Consider the following 19737-nt stretch of genomic DNA (forward strand, 5'->3'; position numbering starts at 1 on the left):
AAGTTTGGGCTTTTCTGTAGCAATACTGAATAGATCAAAAGTTGCATGTTCTGTAATGTGTGCCTGTGGATGAACAACCTGCCACCTGTCTCTCTCAGCCTTTAAAGCCAGCTAAATCTGTGCCCTTGAGTTTCTAAAACGGCGTCTTCCTCCTAAAGAGGAGTTCTCAAAATGGTGTTTGTCTTCAGGGCTCCCGGTGTGCACCTGCTGTTGGGATTGCTCTAAACCATAAGCAGCAGCTGCTCTCCGGCCTTGGAGAAAGAGCTGATGGACACAGGTCACTGTCCGGCCTCAGACTGGTCCCCTTCTCAACAGAGGCAAAAAAAGTGCTGCCTTGTGTAAAAAGCCTTCTTGAAGAGGTGAGAGTTTCACCCAGCTTTTTTGTCTTGTGAAAGGCAAAGACCAGAATTTCCACTTTCATTTGGCTCTGCTTTGTGTTTAAGGTTCGGCTAGAATAGATGATGATGATAATAATAATAAAGCACAGCTTGGATTCTGTAAAACTACGTTGGAGTCTGGCTTGGTCCCCTGCTCTTTAAACTCAGCTCACCAAGTTCACACATCGAGTGACCTTCAGAATAATTGGAGATTTATTTCTACTAAAAAAAAATTGAGAGCTGTGGAGAACTATACATTTAAATGTGTGTATGTGTTAAATTAAATCAGGATGTTCACTGTACAGTAAGCCTAGTATCTTTCTCAGGCCCAACTAATGTTCAGAATGGGAAAAAAGCTATACAGACTCCACCCCACCCCCCAAACATCCCCCTTGAAGAAGGGAAGAGTTCTGTGTATCTTTAAGGCCTACATAGAACCTCATGGTAAACCTTGGTAGAGAGAGGCAGAGAGAGAATTGCTGCACGAATCTTGCAATTTCTGGATTCCTAAAGTCTCTTTGCTAGAAGGAGTCTACACATCCCTTTTAAAAACCACCTTCGGATTGCGTCTACTGAAGTGCCTGGGTAAGAGACTTGTGAAGACCTGCACATTACAAGTTCCTCCACAAAGCTTCGAAGCCCCAAAAGCCGTCTGCAGTCTGCTTGTCTTGGACTTGACAAAATGTTTTCCTGTTGAAATAAGGGATTGGCAGAAATGGCCGCAGGATCGATCCATGCCGTGGTTTGGCGTTAGCCCCCCCCCCTTAGTGGGCTGCCCATTTCACTTGATGAAATCTACCAGTCTCTGCAGGACAACTGCAGCCTTGATATAAAATTAGTTTGCAGCCGTCTCTTGACTTGGTGGAGCCTAATTCATGTGCGACGCTTGCGCCTGTAGTTTGTAGCAGGGAAACATGTTCTTCAAAATCAAAGTTGGCATTTTTTGGGTGGTGGTGGTGAAAGTAGCTCTCCTTGCCTAGGGGTGCCAGACTATTTTGAGCCCTAGGCAAGGAGAGCTACTTTCACCCCCACCCCCAAAATGCCAACTTCGATTTTTAAGAACGATCCTGCTGCGCGGTGTGTAGGATCGGGCCCTCCCTTCCCTTCCCGCATTTGGCGGCGACGCCCCGGTCTGTCTCCCGCGGGCAGCGACGCGCTCCCGGCCCCGCAGGCGGCGGTGCGGCCCTCGCCTTGCGCCGGCCTCCTCCTCCTCCTCCCTCCCCGGGCTCGCAGGGCGGCAGCTGCCGCTTCCCGACATGCTCTGAGCCGCGGCGGGTCTGCGGAGGCGGCTCCAGGCAAGCGCCGCTCCTGCCCCGGACCGCCTCGCCTCGCCATGGCCGAGTGGGCGCCCGCCCAGGTAAGGGGAGCGCGCGCGCGCCCTCGCCGGCTTTTTGGCCCGCGTGGGTCGGTGGGTGGGGGCGTGGGGGGCGGCCGACAGACCTGGTGCCGTGCCCGCCCGGCCGCCCGCCTTCCAGCGCCCCGGGGCTCTCGGGCTGGCGCAGCGTTAGCCCGGCTTCCAGCAGAGCCCTTGGCGCGGGGAAGGAAGGGAGGGAGGCAGGGGGCCCTCGGTGCCCAGCCGGCGGCGCCTTCCCCCGGGGCCGCGGAGGCTCTGCATTGCGCAGGGGACTCGCCTTTTCTAGAAAGGCAAGAGGCTGCGTGAGACGGGGAGGGGGCCGGCCGGCGCCTGGGGTGACCCCGGGGCGGGGAGGGGCGCGCGCTCCGCTGCACGACTCCGGAGTCGCTTCTGCTTTGCGCGCAGGGGCTCCCGGAGGGCCGCTTCCCTCCGCAGTTCCCCGCGTGTGTTTTCGGGCTGCACCCACCCAAGCTGCCCTGCAGGTGCTTTGGGAAGGGGTTGGGGTGGATCCCGGGTGGCGCCTTTGGGAAAGGAGGCGCGATCTGAACGGCTCAGTGCGAGAAAGCCCTTGCTTGGCGGTAAGGAAACCACACGCACGCACCCGCTGCCCCAGGAAGGGCAAGGAAAGAATCCTGCCTCCTGCAACCCTGCGCACACGCTGCTGCCAGTCCGTGCCGGCAATACTGGGCCAGGTGGACCAAGAGTCAGGCTCTGTAGAAGGCCGTTTCCTATGATCTCACTTGTTACACAGCGCACCATTCTGGCTCTGAACGCTTGGGTTTTGGATTGGAGCCCTCCCACGTGCCTCGAGGAATCTTGTGGCACCCCACTCACCTGTCGTGTATAGTCTAGGGCAGCCTTCCTCAACCTGTTGCCCTCCAGAACATAGAATAGCAGAGTTGGAAGGGGCCTACAAGGCCATCGAGTCCAACTCCTTCCTCAGTGCAGGAATCCACCCTGCACTGCACTAAAGCATCCCTGACAGATGGCTGTCCAGCTGCCTCTTGAAGGCCTCTAGGGTGGGACAGCCCACAACCTCCCTAGGTCACTGGTTCCATTGTCATACTGCTCTAACAGTCAGGAAGTTTTTCCTGATGTCCAGCTGGAATCTGGCTTCCTTTAACTTGAGCCGGTTATTCTGTGCCTCTAGGGTGGGAGAGTCCACAACCTCCCTAGCTTTGGATTTCAACACCCATCAGCCCCAGCCAGAATAGCCAGTGATCAGGAATGCTGGGAGCTGCAGTCCAAAACATTTCGAGGACCTCAGTTTCAGGAAGGCGAGTCCAGGTGCCACCTAACCCAGCTGCATTTATTCAGATATTTTCTCCAGCTCCGTCACCCAAGGTGATCCAGGGGCAGGGTACATAAAACGATAAAAACCATATAATATAACAGCAACATGAAATGGAAGCATAAAAACCATAGTCCCAGCAGACAAAGAATAAATTATTTCATCTGAAATCAGGCTTGCTGTGAAGGTTAGCAGCACAGTGCTAAGAAAAGGGCTACAAGATATTCAGCCTGAGCTAATGGCACTAAATCAGAAGCTGTCTTTGTCCAGGATGCTCTATAGATGTTGAGATCCGACCTCCACAACAGGAGGGATTGACCTCTTTCAGCCAGAGGGCTGAATTCCATTTCAGGGGCTGTATTACAGTGGTGGGCGGGGCCCAAATAGGAGCGTATTTTGACTTGATGCTCTTACTGCCGCTAAGGGATGGACAGAAGGTAGATCTCCAGATGTTTTGGACTTCAACTCCCAGAAGCCCCTGCCAGCATCTGGCTGGATTTGCCCCATAGGCCAGAGGGTCTAACCCAGCCTTCCTCAACCTGGGGTGCTCCAGATGTGTTGGACTGGCTGGGGCATTCTGGGAGTTGTAGTCCAACACATCTGGAGCGCCCCAGGTTGAGGAAGGCTGATTTAAAGCAACAAGGTGCATGAATGGAATCCCTCGGAATCCCCCATCACCTCTTCTGTCCTACCAAGTAGGGAAGAAAAAAGGATCACGGTTCTGGCTGGGGCATTCTGGGAGTTGTAGTCCAACACATCTGGAGCGTCCCAGGTTGAGGAAGGCTGGTCTAACCCCTCTGCTCTACACCTTGATGCGCGGGGTCAGGAAATGACGGTGGCAATGGCTCAATCGAAACGAACGTTTCATTTAAACAGAATTCACCATCAAAACCAGGTAACGCCACCTGCGAGCATAGAAGGGTTCCAGCGCACTGTATGATGCATAAACTGAAGTTACACCGGGAATGCCTCTCGGTGTTCTTCCTGCAGCGCGGCTTTCCTTTTGTCCTTGTAAAAAGGCTCAGGAACGGGACGCTGAATCACGGGAACTGCCATCGCTGCAATCCTCCGTGGTCCTCGAGTGGCCGGCGGGGCAAATGGCGGAGGGGTCCGTGTGGACTCTGGTGGCCGCCATCCAAGCCATGGAAAGCAAGGTGGACTCCCTGGCTGCACGGCTGCTGAGCCTGGAGGGAAGGACAGGGACAGCCGAGAAGAAAGTCTTTGAATGCGAGAAAACGGAGCTGGAGTTCGGGAACCAGCTAGAGAGCAAATGGACCGTCCTGGGGACCCTGATCCAAGAATACGGGCTGCTGCAGAGGAGGATGGAGAACATGGAGAACCTGCTGAAGAACCGGAATTTCTGGATCCTGCGATTCCCCGCTGGTGTCAACGGAGAGGCCCCAAAGGTAGGTGGGCTACGGGTGACAAGGCTGTGGCAGGGCTTTTCGGTGGCTTGCTTTCTGGGACAAGTCCAGTTGCATACAGATCAGCCTTCTCCAAACTGGCGTTCTCCAGGTGGGTTGGACTGCAGTTCCTACCACTCCCAGCCAGGATGGCCATTTTGGCTGGGAGTGATGGTATTTGCAGTCCAACCCATCTAGAGAACACCAGCTTGGGGGAAGGTTGATATGGAGTGTGGAACTTGGATCTGAGAAGCTAAGATTCAGACGTCCCTTGCCTTGTGCTCTCGCTCTCTCACTCTCTCTGCCTTAGTTCGTCATCTGTAGAATGGGAATAATAGTTCTTAAATGCAAGGAGGTGTTTTTTAGCCATGAACAATGTGAAGCCAGTAAAAGATTTTCCAGCTAAGGATGATATAAAACTGATTAAGGATGCAGCCCAAAGCAGTCTTATTACATCTGAGTAGATACGTTTGGGATCATTCTGGCCCTGTTCAGGAGACACCTTAAACCACGGCTTTAACCATGGTGAATAAGGCTTTTTGTCTCATTCACCATGGTTAAAGCCGTGGTTTAAGGTGTCTTCTGAACAGGGCCACTGTAGTAGTTGTCATTTAAGGGGATGTAGAGAGGTGAGGAGGCAGCAAAATCTTCCTTCCACCTATTAGCATTCGGAGTCTTCAGCAGACATGTATCTGTTTATTTATTTATTAAATTTTTATACCGACCAATAGCTGAAGCTCTCTGGGCGGTTCACAAAAATTAAAACCATTAAAAACATAATAAAACATCCAACAATCTAAAACCCCAAACACAAAATACAATATAAAAAGCGCAACCAGGATAAAACCGCAAGGAAGCAAAGATAATAACAAACCCCACACGCTTATGTTCATTTTCAAGGTCTTCAAACTTTAAGGAATCATAGAATCATAGAATAGCAGGGTTGGAAGGGGCCTACAAGGCCATAGAGTCCAACCCTCTGCTCAATGCAGGAATCCACCCTAAAGCATCCCTGACAGAGGGTTGTCCAGCTGCCTCTTGAAGGCCGCTAGTGTGGGAGAGCCCACCACCTCCCTAGGTAACTGGTTCCATTGTCGTACTGCTCTAACAGTCAGGAAGTTTTTCCTGATGTCCAGCTGGAATCTGACTTGAGCCCATTATTCCATGTCCTGCACTCTGGGAGGATCGAGAAGAGATCCTGGCCCTCCTCTGTGTGACAACCCTTTAAGTATTTGAAGAGTGCTATCATGTCTCCCCTCAATCTTCTCTTCTCCAGGCTAAACCTGCCCAGTTCTTTCAGTCTCTCTTCATAGGGCTTTGTTTCCAGACCCCTGATCATCCTGGTTGCCCTCCTCTGAACATGCTGAAGAGCTGGTGTTAGCAGCATTTTGCCACTCTGGCTGGCTGCACATCTTGGCTGGTGAGATGGGATTTGCCCATTCCCGAGAACAGCGCAATTCTGCGTAAGATATTCTAACAGAGATGCACTAGCAAGACCATGCAGGAGCTAATGATAATTACATTTTTAATCCAGGCAGCATATCTCTGTCCCTCCACGCTCCAACCTCACAACAACCCTGTGAGGTAGGATAGGTTGAGAGAGTGTCTGGGCCAAGCTCATCCCTTGAAGACTATTCAGAAGCTTCAGCATGTACAAACTGTGGCAGCCAGATTAATAATTGAGACCAGAAGGTCTGAGCACAGAACACCAATGCAGCATTGGCTGCCTGTATGTTTCTGAGCCCAGTTCAAGGTGCTGTTTTTAAACCTATAAAGCCTTATGCAGGTCAGGATTGCAATGCCTGATAGAGCGCCTCTCTCGGTGTGAATCTTCCTGGACACTACCATCAACCTCAGGCCTTCCTCTGAGTGCCTCCTCCAAGGGAGGCTCGGAAGGTGACACCGAGGGAGAGGGCCTTCTCAGTGGCGGCCCCCTGATTCTAGAACAATCTCCCCACTGAGGCCCGCCTGGCGCCAGCACTGTTTAAATAGTTTTAAATATAGTTTGTTAAAAAAAAATCACAAAAGTTCTATACAAGATAATGAGACTATCTTGTAGTTGCGGTTTGCAATTTTTGTGAACTGTCCAGAGAGCTTCACCTATTAAGAGGTATAGAAATGAAAATCACCATAGAATCATAGCATAGTAGAGCTGGAAGGGGCCTACAAGGCCATCCAGTCCAACCCCCTGCTCAATGCAGGAATCCACCCTAAAGCATCCCTGACAGAGGGTTGTCCAGCTGCCTCTTGAAGGCCTCTAGTGTGGGAGAGCCCACAACCTCCCTAGGTCACTGGTTCCATTGTCGTACTGCTCTAACAGTGGCCTTCATGGCTGAATGGGGATTTGAACCTGGGTCTCCCTGGTTAAACTCTGACATCGTCCACGATGCCGCCCTGGCTGCCCGCCCAATGAGGTGCTGTACACAGTACGCCCGTGGCGTGGAGCAGCTTTCCCCAACCTGGTGACCTCCAGTTGGGTTGGATTCCAGCTCCCATTGCTCCCAGCCAGTATGACCCTTGCTGGCTGGGGACAATGGAAGCTGTAATCCAGCACTAGCCTGGGGAGGCTTCTGAAGAGCAGAACGGGGAAGTTGTTTGGGCCACGTAGCTGGTCGGGCCCTCGGTTTGTTTGCGCGGCGTCAGGCCCTAAATCTTTGCGGCTGATGGGTTCCAGGTGCCGGCCACCTTTGACGACAGCGCCGCCTTCTCCCAGGAGGAGTGGGAGAAGCTGGAGGACTGGCAGAAGGAGCTGTACAAGAACGTAATGAAGGGGAACTACGAGTACTTGATCTCTCTCGGTAAGGGATCTCTCTCGGCCTCGTCAGCCGTGGCCCTGCCTCTGTGGCAGCCTGCCCTTGAATCAGCTGTTCGTTTGGGGCTGTTTTCCGTGTTACGCTTACCTCAAGGAAACACAGTTGTCCGGTTATTTCTCCCCATAGCTGTTATATATGACATGCTACACACATAACTGTGACATTCGCAACACGCCTGCCTCAGAAGCATGTCACCTGCAGAGTTGCACTCCTAACCTTGCACGCGTGTCCCAAAGAACTCTTAAGAATGGTACTTCTGAGGCAGGGCTGAGAGGGCTGGGTTAGATCCTGCCTCACAGAAAGAAAAGTTCCCGGGATTCCTCGAGCAGAGGGGAGAGGTGCGACAGCAAGCTGCCATGGCACTGTGTGGCTTCCCTTCAGCACGCGCTCCTTCTGTTGGGGCTTCATGCCGGGGTGGCAAGAGGAGAGCTACCGGAGCGGAGTTTGCTGTTGTCCCAGCGGGGTACAGAACTGGGGTGGGTGGGTGGGTGGGTGGAGAAGTCCCCAAAGGAAGCAAGGGCTGCCTCAACACCCACTGAAGGGACACTTGGATTGATAAGGCTGGGATGAAAGGAAGTTGCTGTGGCATATGGGTCTGCTCCAGGTTTAGAGCAGGGCAGCAGAATGTCAGGCCCTGCGGCCAAATCCAGCCCACCTGGGGTTCAAATCCGGCCCTTCAGGGCTCCCCAGGTGCCTCCCCTCCCCCTAGTCATTGGGTGATTCCCCAGATTTTGTGCAGTTTTTCTCCTCATTCTAAAAGTTTGAACTGCCTCTCCTGAGTCTTCATTGCTGCCAATAACAGCGTTGAACTAAAATATGCTGGTGTTTTGGCCCATCCCTTTTTGCCCTTGGCCCCGCCCCTTTTGTCTTTGGCCACGCCCACTACTGGATGTGGCACCAGAGAGATTCTTTGAAAGGGAATTCTGCCCTCCGGTTGAAAGAGGTTCAGTGTCCCTGGCTTGGGGCATCTTTCTCTGAGTGCCATTTAAATGAATGAAAGGCACAATCCTATGCATGTTCAGACAGAATAATAATAATAATAATAATAATAATAATAATAATAATAATAATTTGTTACCCGCCTCTCCCTCTGGATCGAGGCAGGGTACAACACAAATAAAAACACCATAAAATATACAACTAATTCAAACATTTAAAACCAGTGAATCATTAAAAGCAGCACACCATTAAAAAAGGCATCTTAAAATTCCGCTGGGGAGGCCTGCCGGAAGAGATCAGTCTTTAGGGCTTTCTTAAATTCCGGAAGACTCTTAAGTTGACGAATCTCTCCTGGCAAGCCATTCCACAAACTGGGAGCGGCAGAAGAAAAGGTCCTCTGGGTAATAGTTGTCAGCCTTGTTTTTGTTGGCTGGAATAAATTCTTCCTGGAGGACCTGAGTGTGCGGGCCGGATTGTACGGGAGAAGGCGATCCCGTAGGTAGCCTGGACCCAAACCACGTAGGTCTTTAAAGGTGATAACCAACACTTTATACTTCGCCCGGAAACTAATTGGCAGCCAGTGAAGAGATTTTAAGACTGGTGTGATGTGGTCACCCCCTAGGTGTACCGGTGACCAACGTGGCTGCCATATTTTGAACTAGTTGAAGTTTCCAGACTAGGCACAGAGGTAGCCCCAAGTAGAGCGCATTGCAGAAGTCAAGCCTCAGAGTTACCAGCATGTGCACTACCGTCTTTAGGTCTTCCAACACTAGGAAGGGGCGCAGCTGGCGCATCAGCCGAAGCTGATCGTAGGCACTCCTGGCTGTCACATCTATCTGGGCTGTCATTTGGAGCGACGGATCCAGAAGCACCCCTAAGCTGTGGACACAGTCTTTCAGGGGGAGTGTAAAAAGGGTCTCCAACTCCCAGCCTGCCCTCAACCAGCCTATTTTCTGTCTAAACCTGCATAGCATTGCACCTGATGGGCCTGGCCACGACATTAGGGTTAGCTTATCAATAGTTTTTTCTAACTCCAGTTTGAGGCCCATAATCTTATGTATTGCTGCTTTTGTGCTGCCTGGGGTTTGTTTTTAATTCTGGATGCTTTTATATTTCTCTTTTATATGTTTTAATGTTCCTGTTTTTATTTTATGTTCTTGTTTTAATGTTATTATTATTATTATTATTATTATTATTATTATTATTATTTATTTATATAGCACCATCTATGTACATGGTGCTGTACAGAGTAAAACAGTAAATTGCAAGACCCTGCCGCATAGGCTTACATTCTAATTAAATCATGGTAAAACAATAAGGAGGGGAAGAGAATGCAAACAGGCACAGGGTAGGGTAAACAGGCACAGGGTAGGGTAAAACTAACAGTTTAAAGTCCAAACAGCATCAAGTTTTAAAAGCTTTAGGAAAAAGAAAAGTTTTTAGCTGAGCTTTAAAAGCTGCGATTGAACTTGTGGATCTTAGATGTTCTGGAAGAGCGTTCCAGGCGTAAGGGGCAGCAGAAGAAAATGGACAAAGCCGAGCAAGGGAAGTAGAGACCCTTGGGCAGGCGAGAAACATGGCGTCAGAGGAGCGAAGAGCACGAGCGGGGCAATAGTGTGAGATGAGAGAGGAGAGATAGGAAGGAGCTAGACCATGAAAAGCTTTGAAGGTCAACAGGAGAAGTTTATATTGGATTCTGAAGTGAATTGGAAGCCAGTGAAGAGATTTCAGAAGCGGAGTAACATGGTCAGAGCGGCGAGCCAAGAAGATGATCTTAGCGGCAGAGTGGTGGACAGAAACCAACGGACTGATGTGAGAAGAAGGAAGGCCAGAGAGAATAAGGTTGCAGTAGTCCAACCGAGAAATAACCAGTGCATGAACAAGCGTCTTGGCAGAAGAGACAGACAAAAATGATCGAATCCTGGCAATATTATACAAGAAAAAATGACAGGATTTAGCTACTGCCTCAATATGAGGAATAAAGGAGAGCGAGGAATCAAATATAAAGCCAAGACTACGAGCTTCCTTGACCGGAGTAAGCGTAACATCATTGACAGTAAGAGAGAATGAGAGATGAGGAGAAGGTTTAGGAGGAAAAACAAGCAATTCAGTCTTTGCCATATTAAGTTTCAAACGACGGTGAAGCAGCCAAGCTGAGATATCTGAAAGACATGCCGAGATACGATCGTGAACATCAGGAGAAAGTTCCGGAGATGTGCATGATACTTCTAAACTGCCCAGAGAGCATCAGCCATTGGGTGGTATAGAAATGTCATTCATACATACATAAGTAAGTACTTCAGGGCGCAATCCTATCGTGATTTCAGTCAGCCTCCCAACTCGGAGACTGATGGGAATCCCAGGCAGAGTGGGAGGAGCACAGTGGCAAATTCCACCTTCGTGCTCCAGCTTGCCCTGCATTTCTGCTAGACGGGCGATCTTGCCCGTCTAGCAACAGCATCTCACAGAGGGAGGGAAGGAGGGTGGGGTGGCCATAGGAAAGGCCGTGACCCCCAGGAACACCCCCTTTCCCCCATCTCCCGTTCTCTGTTTTTTGAGAGGTAGCCAGTGCAGTTCTCTCCATGCCAGCTATGTGGGGGCGGGGACGTTCCCTTGTTCTGAGCTCAAGGCCCCGCCCACGAGCTCGGAGACAGGAAACTGCACAATCCTATGTCGTTGTCCCCCCCAGATGCTGTCTTGGGGACACAGGATTGCTCCCTCCACTTTTTAAAAGCTGCCTTGGGAACCCGTTGAAGGGTGAGGTTTACATTTCTTTAGGTAAAATAAATAAACGTTGCCCCGCTCGTGCTCTTCGCTCCTCTGATGCCTTGTTTCTCACCTGCCCAAGGGTCTCTCCTTCCCTTGCTCGGCTTCGTCCATTTTCTTCCGCTGCCCCTTACGCCTGGAACGCTCTTCCAGAACATTTGAGAACTACACGTTCAGTCGCAGTTTTTGAAGCTCAGCTAAAAACTTTTCTTTTTTCTAAAGCTTTTAAAACTTGATTTTGATCTGACTTTTATACTGTTAGTTTTACTCTACCCTGTGCCTGTTTGGTGCCTTCTCTTCCCCTTCTTATTGTTTTATTGTGATTTTATTAGAATGTAAGCCTCTGCGGCAGGGTTTTGCTATTTTATTGTTTTACTCTGTACAGCACCATGTACACTGATGGTGCTATATAAATTAATAAATAAATAATAATAAAATACAAAATAGCAATATAATCTCAGCCCAAAATCAGTTGAACGAGGGCGTGAGACCCAGTTGCTGGAGCAGTTCCTCATGAGGTGAACACTGTTGCGCTTTGCTGTTTCCTTTGGCCATCCTTTTGTGCTCATTAAAAAAGAAAGAACGCACCTGGAAAACTGTTTTTTGCTGCCTTTGTCTCCTCTCCTCCACCCCTAACAGACTACGCCATTTCCAAGCCAGATATTCTCTCCCGGATTGAACAAGGGGAGGATCCGGGCATCCATGACGGACACGACACCGACGCAAGGGAGCGTCCTGGGGATCCCGGCATGGGTGAGGAGGCGGCAGAAGCGGTGAACTCTCCAGAGAAGGGGGGCTGTGGGGGCCGTGGCGCCAGGTGGCTTCACAAGCAGCTCTTCCGTGGCACCACCAGATGGAGCGAGGGCCGCCAATTGGGATGGCTTCAAAAGTGGGTTGGTTAAATTCCTGGAGGCAAAGGCTATCCATGGCTACAAGCCCTGATGGTTGTGTGCTTCCTCCAGTATTCGAGGCAGTGAGCCTGTGTGTACCAGTTGCTGGGGAACATGGGTGTGTGTGTGTGGTGTTGCACCATGTCCTGCCTTGTTGGTCCCTGGCCGATGGCTGGTCGGCCACTGTGTGAACAGAGTGCTGGACTAGATGGACCCTTGGTCTGATCCAGCATCAGGGCTCTTCTCATGTTCTTATGTTCTTCTTGTCATGTGGGCCTGGGAGGTTCTTCTAATCGGAAGTCCTCCGGTCCCCCAACCCCCACTGGATGGATTTTAAACTGACTGGCCGGCCGCTGCTTGCAATGCCCTCATGGTAGCTTTCCCCAACCTTGGGCCCTCCAGGTACTTTGGACTACAACGATCCGTATTGTCCACGCTGGCTGACCGGGGCTGATGGAAATTGAAGCCCAAAGCCAAGCTGGAGCGCAGGATATAAGTGGAATAAACCTAGACTATATTTTTGTACGTTGCTTAGATTTTTTTTTAAAAAAATGTAAGCGATTCATACATATTGTTAAATAAGTACCTAAAAATAAAGGCAACGTTATTTAAATATCAGGATAGTTGTATTACTGTGTTGCAGTAAATGCACCTTCAAGGTGCAATCCTGCACGTGTTTAAACAGGAAACGTCCTGCAATTCCCCAGCCAGCAGGTTGCTGGATGCTCCTTAACATGCGGCATGCATAGGATGGCACCTTAACATGCGGCATGCATAGGATGGCACCTTAACATGCGGCATGCATAGGATGGCACCTTAACATGCGGCATGCATAGGATGGCACCTTAAGTGTTGTTCATTGCATTGCATGGAGCGGCCTCTTTGAGCAGGGATGGACACATCTGTGATTATGCTCTTAGCATGGGGGTGAGGGTGGGGTGGGGGTCACACTGTTGCTTTTTTCTCTCATCCCCTTTAACTTTGGTGCCCTGTCTTCTAGATATCCAGAGTCTATTGCTACAAAACGCCAAAAGGTCTCGTGGCACATAAATACTCGTTGTGGCATAAGTTCTTGTGGGCTACCACAAGGGTGGCCAGAAGGTAGATCTCCAAATGTTTTGGACTTCAACTCCCAGAAGTCCCTGCCAGCATGGCCAGTGGTCAGGAATGCTGGGAGTTGAAGTCCAACACATCTGAAGGCCTATCGGGTGCCCACCACCCCTTGAACTGTGCATCTGATAAAGGGGAACACTGAGTCGGACCCTTGCTCCATTTGGCCCGGTATCGTCCACACTGTCTGGCAGCAGCCGCTCGCCAGAGTTTCAGGCCGAAGTTGTCCCAGCCCTCCCTGGAGAAGGCCGGGAATGAACCTGGGACTGTCTGCATGCAAAGCACGGGCCCTTCTTGCTAAGTGGACTATCGCCCGCGAGGGTTCATGCCAGAATAACTTTGTTAGTCCCTTTCAGGTGCCGCCAAGCTCTATGTTTTATCTTCTAGATCCTAAACCTGAAGGCAGGGACTGTCTTGGTGGTTGCTTTTCTCCCATCAGCCGCTCCAGGAGTCTTTGACAGCTGAAGACCAGAGTAAAAATGGTTCACATAAGGAATCCCTATTGTCCAGGGGGTGAGAGCAGGAGTCCTCCTCCTCCTCCTCCTCCTCTTCCCAGAGTGAGTGCCATGTGGACCAGACCAAGCACGAGACTTGACCCAGCGTCATCTCAGCACAGGAGACCCACGCTGAGGGTTGTTTCTGTTGCAAGAGCCCAGGGCCTCTTAGGGCTTCGTGACTTGAATTGCTTCGTGGCAAGAATTTCAGTAGTCAGTACATACTGTGGTGATGCCCTAAGGCAGCCTTCCTCAACCTGGGGCCCTCCAGATGTGTTGGACTACAACTCCCAGAATGCCCCAGCCAGCGGCTGGGGCATTCTGGGAGTTGTAGTCCAACACATCTGGAGCGCCCCAGGTTGAGGAAGGCTGCCCTAAGGCTTCCTGATGGATTGTGGGCGTTGTAGTCCAACACCTGTGGAAGGCAGCATGTTCTTCTTTCTAAAAAAAAAAAAGAGGGTAAAGCCCTGCCTTTATTGTGGGACATTGTGGGTAACTCAGGAACTGCCCGGGATGCAGACGGTCTCAGGTGCAACCCATAAGAACATCAGAAGGGTCCTGCTGCCGGATCAGACCAAGGTCCGTCTAGTCCAGCGTTCACACAGGGGCCAACCACCTCTCGACCAGGGTCTCACACGCAGGACACAGGTGCGACAGCACCCTCCCACCCACGTCCCCCAGCAACTGGCGTATATAGGCTTTTCCCATTGTAAAAGGATCTCAGGTTACAGGTGATGGGAGTGAACTTTGTGGGCGTGATGATGCTAGTTGTAGACAGTCCAGGTGGCAAATCGCCTGACAGCTTTGTGTCTTCGATACCCAGTCATGGCTTAAAGCAGTGGTCCCCAAAGTGGGCGGTACTGCCCCCTTGGGGGCGGTGGGATTGCATAAGGGGGCGTTAAGAGGCAAGGGGGCAGCCGGGGGGGCACTAAGAGGCAAAGGGGTGGCAGGGGGGCATTCGAGGTGGTCTTTTCTGAGAAGCGCCTCTCCAGAAGGTCTTAAAAACCAGGGACATTTTTATGGGAGAAGGTAGTTTAGTCCCAAGCCATGTAGGGGAAGGATCCACACATGTATTAATACAGTTTAAGAAGAGTCCTTTTAATGGTGAATTGAAATGTTTCAAAAGCACCAAAACGCTAATGAAGAAACATACCCTGCTTGGTGTGCCCCGCCACGCCGGCTGCAAAACAGAGGCGTTCACTCTCTTTTTCCTCCCTCCCTGTGGCGAGTGCTTTGAATTTTGAATAAATAGTCAATTAATTGTTTCTGTTTTGAATTTTATTGTTATTATCTTCCTTAGTGGGTCAATGAAAGCCGTTTCTGAATAATGATTTTTATAGTGTAGGGTAGGGGGCACCGGGCATGAGTTTGTGGAACCAAGGGGGCAGTGACCTGAAAGAGTTTGGGAACCACTGGCTTAAAGCTTCCCCGGTCAAAGCAGGGCGAGGCGGCTCACATTCAGTGGCAGATTGACCGCAAACCTTCACATTAATTCCGCTTACTATAATTTTACCAAGGAGGGTGGGGACGGGACGTGTGCTGTTTGGATTTTGGGCTTCAGACCTCCAAAACGCTTCCTTGGGCCACCCCTGACCCTGCTCCGTTGCCATTATTGAATATCAAGAATTTTGTTTCCGTAGAGCGCGTCTCAATTTATTTATTTCTAAGAAAGGGGAGAGTACAACCACAACCGCCACGCTGAATTCTGCGCCCACCTTTGCTTGCAGGCGCTGCTGCTTCCGCCTTTGAAACGGCCTCGCAGATCAAGCAAGAGCAGGACGCCTTGGCTGAGGAGGAAGAGGAGGAGGAGGAGGGGGAAGACGAGGGCCAAAGGGACCCCGGCGGAAAAACAGGCCCAGGTGGGTGATCGGCTCGAAGGGAATTTGGAAGGCAGGGAAGCGGAAGCAGCTTTGGGACGCCCGTCCTGACCCGTGGGCCCTCCTCCTCCTTTTCCCCTCTCGTTTCTCAGTGGGCCCCTTTCCTCAAGCTAATTGGGGACCCTTCATTCACGCCCGTTCTCCCCCGGCCCCTCTCTCTCTCGCCTGGTCCAGCCCCCTCTTTCATTTAGGGTGTCCCATTTCCCCCACCAAGCCCTCTTTCTGAATCCTTATCGTGCCCCTTTCTCTCCTCTTCCAAACCTTCCTAACAATTCACCTTTTCCTTTGGCTCTGAACCTTTTCGGCCACTGTCCCCAAGCCTGGGTGACCCACGTTGGCTCCCGCTGACTGCCCCCTCTGCCCTGCCCCTTCCGTGTGTTTTTCTCTTTCTCGCACGTCCTCTGCCTTTTCCCACGCTGCTGAGTTTTGGATTGTATTCTCCTTGGGGCAGGGGCCTGCCTATTTTGCAAGAGCCAAAACCGCGGGTCCCTCCTGGATTTTATATTCTCAACCATGGGGGAGCCATTCTTTTTGCTCGGTTGTCCCAGTACCCCGGCTGCATCGTGCAGCCTGTCCCACACCTTGAGAGGCTGCTCTTGACTTAACGGCTGCCAAACTCCTCCTTGCGTTCCATTGTGAGATCTTGGCAAGCTGCAGGCCCCGGGTGCGAATGTCCTGCTCCCGGCTGCCTGATGAAGAGTTCGGAGATCCCCCAAAGGTGCCCACTCTTTTGTGACACGTTAATTGTTCCTAATAAAGGCATTGGACAGCTGAACTGCGGCTCTTGGGAGGTTTGCTTGTTGCTGCTGCCAAGTGCCGGCCAGCGTCAGGCTAAGTTTGGCTTCTGGCCTTTGTGAATTCTCTGGGGCAAAACGCTCCCCAGGGTGATTTGTTTGCCACAGCGCTGCAGCTTTGGAAGGGCTTCTGAAACCTTTGCCCACCTTTCCTATGAAGAGAGACTGAAAGAACTGGGCAGGTTTAGCCTGGAGAAGAGAAGATTGAGGGGAGACATGAGAGCACTCTTCAAATACTTGAAAGGTTGTCACACCGAGGAGGGCCAGGATCTCTTCTCGATCCTCCCAGAGTGCAGGACACGGAATAACGGGGTCAAGTTACAGGAAGCCAGATTCCAGCTGGACATCAGGAAAAACTTCCTGACTGTTAGAGCAGTATGACAGTGGAACCAGTTACCTAGGGAGGTGGTGGGCTCTCCCACACTCGAGGCCTTCAAGAGGCAGCTGGACAACCCTCTGTCAGTGATGCTTTAGGGTGGATTCCTGCATGGAGTAGGGGGTTGGACTCGATGGCCTTGTAGGCCCCTTCCAATTCTGCTATTCTATGATTCTATGACCATGTAGCCGTCGATCCATTTCTCTGCAAAAACCACCCCTTTCCCTACACCCAGCATGGGGTCAGCTGTCGCAATGGCAGCATCTGGCGGCACTTTCAAAAACAGCTGTGCAATAAAATCAAAGAGACAGATCGTGGGTGTTGGGTCTCTTCTTACGCTCTTAAATAAGGGGAGATTGCATCCTGCCCCAAAAAGACAACCGACGCGATGTTGAACATAAGTTGAGGGAGCGAGATCAAAACAAAGCCGTATCTGGTCCAGCATTCCTGTTTCCACAACAGCCAACCCAGATGCCCCAATGGGAAGCCTGTAAGCAGGACACGGGTGCAACAGCAGCACCTCCGTGTTCCCCAGCAACTGGCACATACAGGTTTAACTGCCTGTGATACTGGAGACAATCGTTGACCTCCAGGAATTTGTCTAATTCCCTTTTAAAGCCATCTAAGTTGGTAGTGAATTCGATGGTTTGTGCCAGAAGTCCTTCCTTTTATCTGCCCTGAATCTCCCGCCTATCAGCTTCATGGGATATGACCATGCTGGGATCTAGTATTACAAGGGAGGGAGAAAAACGTCTCCCTGTGCATTTTCTCAACCATGCGTCATTTTATAAGTCCTCTTGAGATTTCACCAGGCAGAGCCCTCGTGTCTCCCAAGCTTATTTTCACAACCGAAATTGCCAGACCCTTGCTGAGCTCAGCAGTCTTGTAGAAAAGGTGTCCTTGCGGTAGGGTCCCATCGCTTCACTACATTTACAATGTGATTATTATTATTTTTAAAAAGTGACGACTGTTGTGCTTGCAGTTGACAGCTGGCTGCTGAACCCCAAAGAGAGAGGTTCTGGAGAGCCGGAACCCCACTGGACTTTGGCGGCGAGGTCCGGAGAGAACTTTTACTCAGAGGTGAAGGGCCCAGGTCCGCCTTCAGGGTTCCCGGAGCCGCTCACCCCCGTGATGCAGGAGAGAGACGGCAGAGCGGGGCCCCATCCTCCCCAGTGGGTCTCCCCGGAGCAGCCGTACCTCTGCCCCGACTGCGGCCTCCGCTTTGGCCGAAAGGAGCATTTGGCCCAGCACCGGCGCACCCACGCGGCCGGCCGGCCCTACACCTGCCAGGAGTGCGGCAAGGCCTTCGTCCACCAGTCGACGCTGACCACGCACTGCCGCACACACACGGGGGAGAAGCCCCACGCTTGTGCCACCTGCCTCAAGCGCTTCAGCCGCCTCTCCACCCTGCTGGAGCACCAGCGGACCCACACGGGGGAGAAGCCCTACCAGTGCGCCCAGTGCGAGAAGCGCTTCAGCCGCCTCTCCACCCTGGTGGAGCACCGGCGGACCCACACGGGGGAGAAGCCCTACGCCTGTGCCCAGTGCCGCAAGAGCTTCACCCGCCTGGCCAACCTGACGGTGCACCAGAACACGCACGCCGGCGAGCGGGCCTACTGCTGCACCCGCTGCGGCCAGAGCTTCCCCCAGAAGGCCGGCTTCCTCGACCACCTGCGGGGCCACGCGCGGGAGCGCCTCTACCAGTGCGAGGACTGCCCCAAGAGCTTCGTCTGCCGCTCCTGGCTGCTCCGGCACCAGATGACCCACTCGGGCGAGCGCCCCCAGGGCTTTGCCCGGAAGGAGCCCCTCCTGCGGCACCAGGGCGGCAGCCACGCCCCCGGGGAGCGCCCCTTCCCCTGCCTGGCCTGTGGCAAGGGCTTCCGCTGCCAGCAGAGCCTCCGGCTGCACCAGGGGAGCCACGCCGCCGGGGCCGACCCGCCGGGGCCCCCCGCCGACAGCCAGCTTCCGTGGGTGAAAATAGAGAGCGTGGGATGAGGATTAGGGTTAACCCCCCAGAACTCCCTTGAGCAGCCCCCGTTCTTGAACCCTGGAAATGTTGATGCGAGACCCCCCACGAATGCCGTCTGTTGCCCCCGCAGGGCAACACCCTCTGGGCTGTGTTGCAAATAAACCTGGCGATGCAGAGGCAGTCCTTGAACGAGACCTCTCTCCGGGAGGGGGGGAGGGGACGCTGCCCTGCCCCGGGGGACGCCCAGGGCCCCTCCCCTGCCTCTTCCAGGCGGATGGGACTGCAACTCCCATCATGTCCACCTAGGTGGGATCCACTTTTACAAACAGCAGAGGGCCAAGGCTGACCCTGGAGGGCCTTTGTCACGCGGGGCCCACGCTCCCCCGGCCCCTTCCCAGAACCGGCCTTCTGCGGACGCGAGGTCTCCTCCAGGAGGCTCACGGAAGTTGCCCTCTGCCTTTTTCTCCCCCCTCCACCGCCATGGCTTACCCCATTGAGGAGGGTCCCTTAACCCTCTGTCTAGTGTTTTGGGGGTGGGTAGAGGGAGAGACCCGGGCAGCTAGAAGTCTGCGGTTGCCAGCCCAGCTGCCTGTGGCCCTCGGTGAGCGGGGCCTGCTCTGGGGCCCCTTGCACAGCCAGCCTGGCAAAGTTGGGCATCACGCAGACACCCAGATTGCATTGGGCAGTTTTTCTGACCCAGTGTCCTCTGTGCCACGACCCAGGCGTCTAGGGTGCCCCCTTCCAGCGCATGCGCTTCGCTAGCAGTTGGTAGGCAAGCTTCCACGGCGGAGGGCCCACGGCTGCTGGGAGGCTGTGGGCTGAGCACCCCCACCCCCAGGGCTCTTTGCAGGGCTGCCTGTAGCTGGGGGTGGTGGGGGTGGTAGTTTGCTGACATCTCCCAGAGGCAGGCTGTGCCACCAATAGATTTCTGCGTCCATTTGGGAGGAAAGGTCTTCTCCGGTTGCCCATTTGGGAAGCAGTCCCTAAAAGTGTTTAAAGCCTTTTGAGTAAAAACCACTCTGTAACCCACTGCTCTCCCTTCGCTTAATGCTGCTCTTCAGCCACCCACCTTCTGCCTCCGCCTAAGAGGCTGTTGGCTCCGTTTGGGGCTGCCCGCTAGCGTGTCTCCTGGGCCTTTGAGGCACAACCACCACGAGGCAGGGGGTGGAATTCAACAGGGGAACCCAAAAAAAGGCCCGTTTCCAGCTTTGGACGCATTCAATATTTAGAAAACCTTGTGGGGTTTAATCCCCACCTGAGAGAAGGTGGTTGCAGTCATAACCA

The 19737-nt window shown here is 52.6% G+C and overlaps 1 protein-coding gene across 1 annotated transcript; it reads left to right on the forward strand.

The window, feature by feature from the left end:
- The first annotated feature begins 1669 nt into the window (after window positions 1–1669).
- On the forward strand, window positions 1670–18479 carry LOC134413399 (zinc finger protein 398-like). Its single transcript, XM_063147582.1, has 6 exons — window positions 1670–1734; window positions 4042–4428; window positions 7100–7223; window positions 11583–11696; window positions 15165–15296; window positions 17467–18479. Exons 1-6 carry the CDS (start codon window positions 1711–1713, stop codon window positions 18477–18479), a joined length of 1794 nt encoding a protein of 597 aa, XP_063003652.1. The 5' UTR covers window positions 1670–1710.
- The last annotated feature ends 1258 nt before the right edge of the window (window positions 18480–19737 follow it).

Source organism: Elgaria multicarinata, chromosome 1 (assembly GCF_023053635.1).
Source record: "Elgaria multicarinata webbii isolate HBS135686 ecotype San Diego chromosome 1, rElgMul1.1.pri, whole genome shotgun sequence".
Taxonomy (NCBI): Eukaryota; Metazoa; Chordata; class Lepidosauria; order Squamata; family Anguidae; genus Elgaria; species Elgaria multicarinata.

Bases quoted from the DNA above. Each gene is read 5' to 3' on its own strand.
- LOC134413399 (XM_063147582.1), top strand. From the start codon at position 1,711: ATGGCCGAGTGGGCGCCCGCCCAG. The intron at 1,735-4,041 runs GTAAGGGGAGCG...CCTTGTAAAAAG, and splicing joins CCGAGTGGGCGCCCGCCCAG to GCTCAGGAACGGGACGCTGA. The intron at 15,297-17,466 runs GTGGGTGATCGG...TTGTGCTTGCAG, and splicing joins CGGCGGAAAAACAGGCCCAG to TTGACAGCTGGCTGCTGAAC.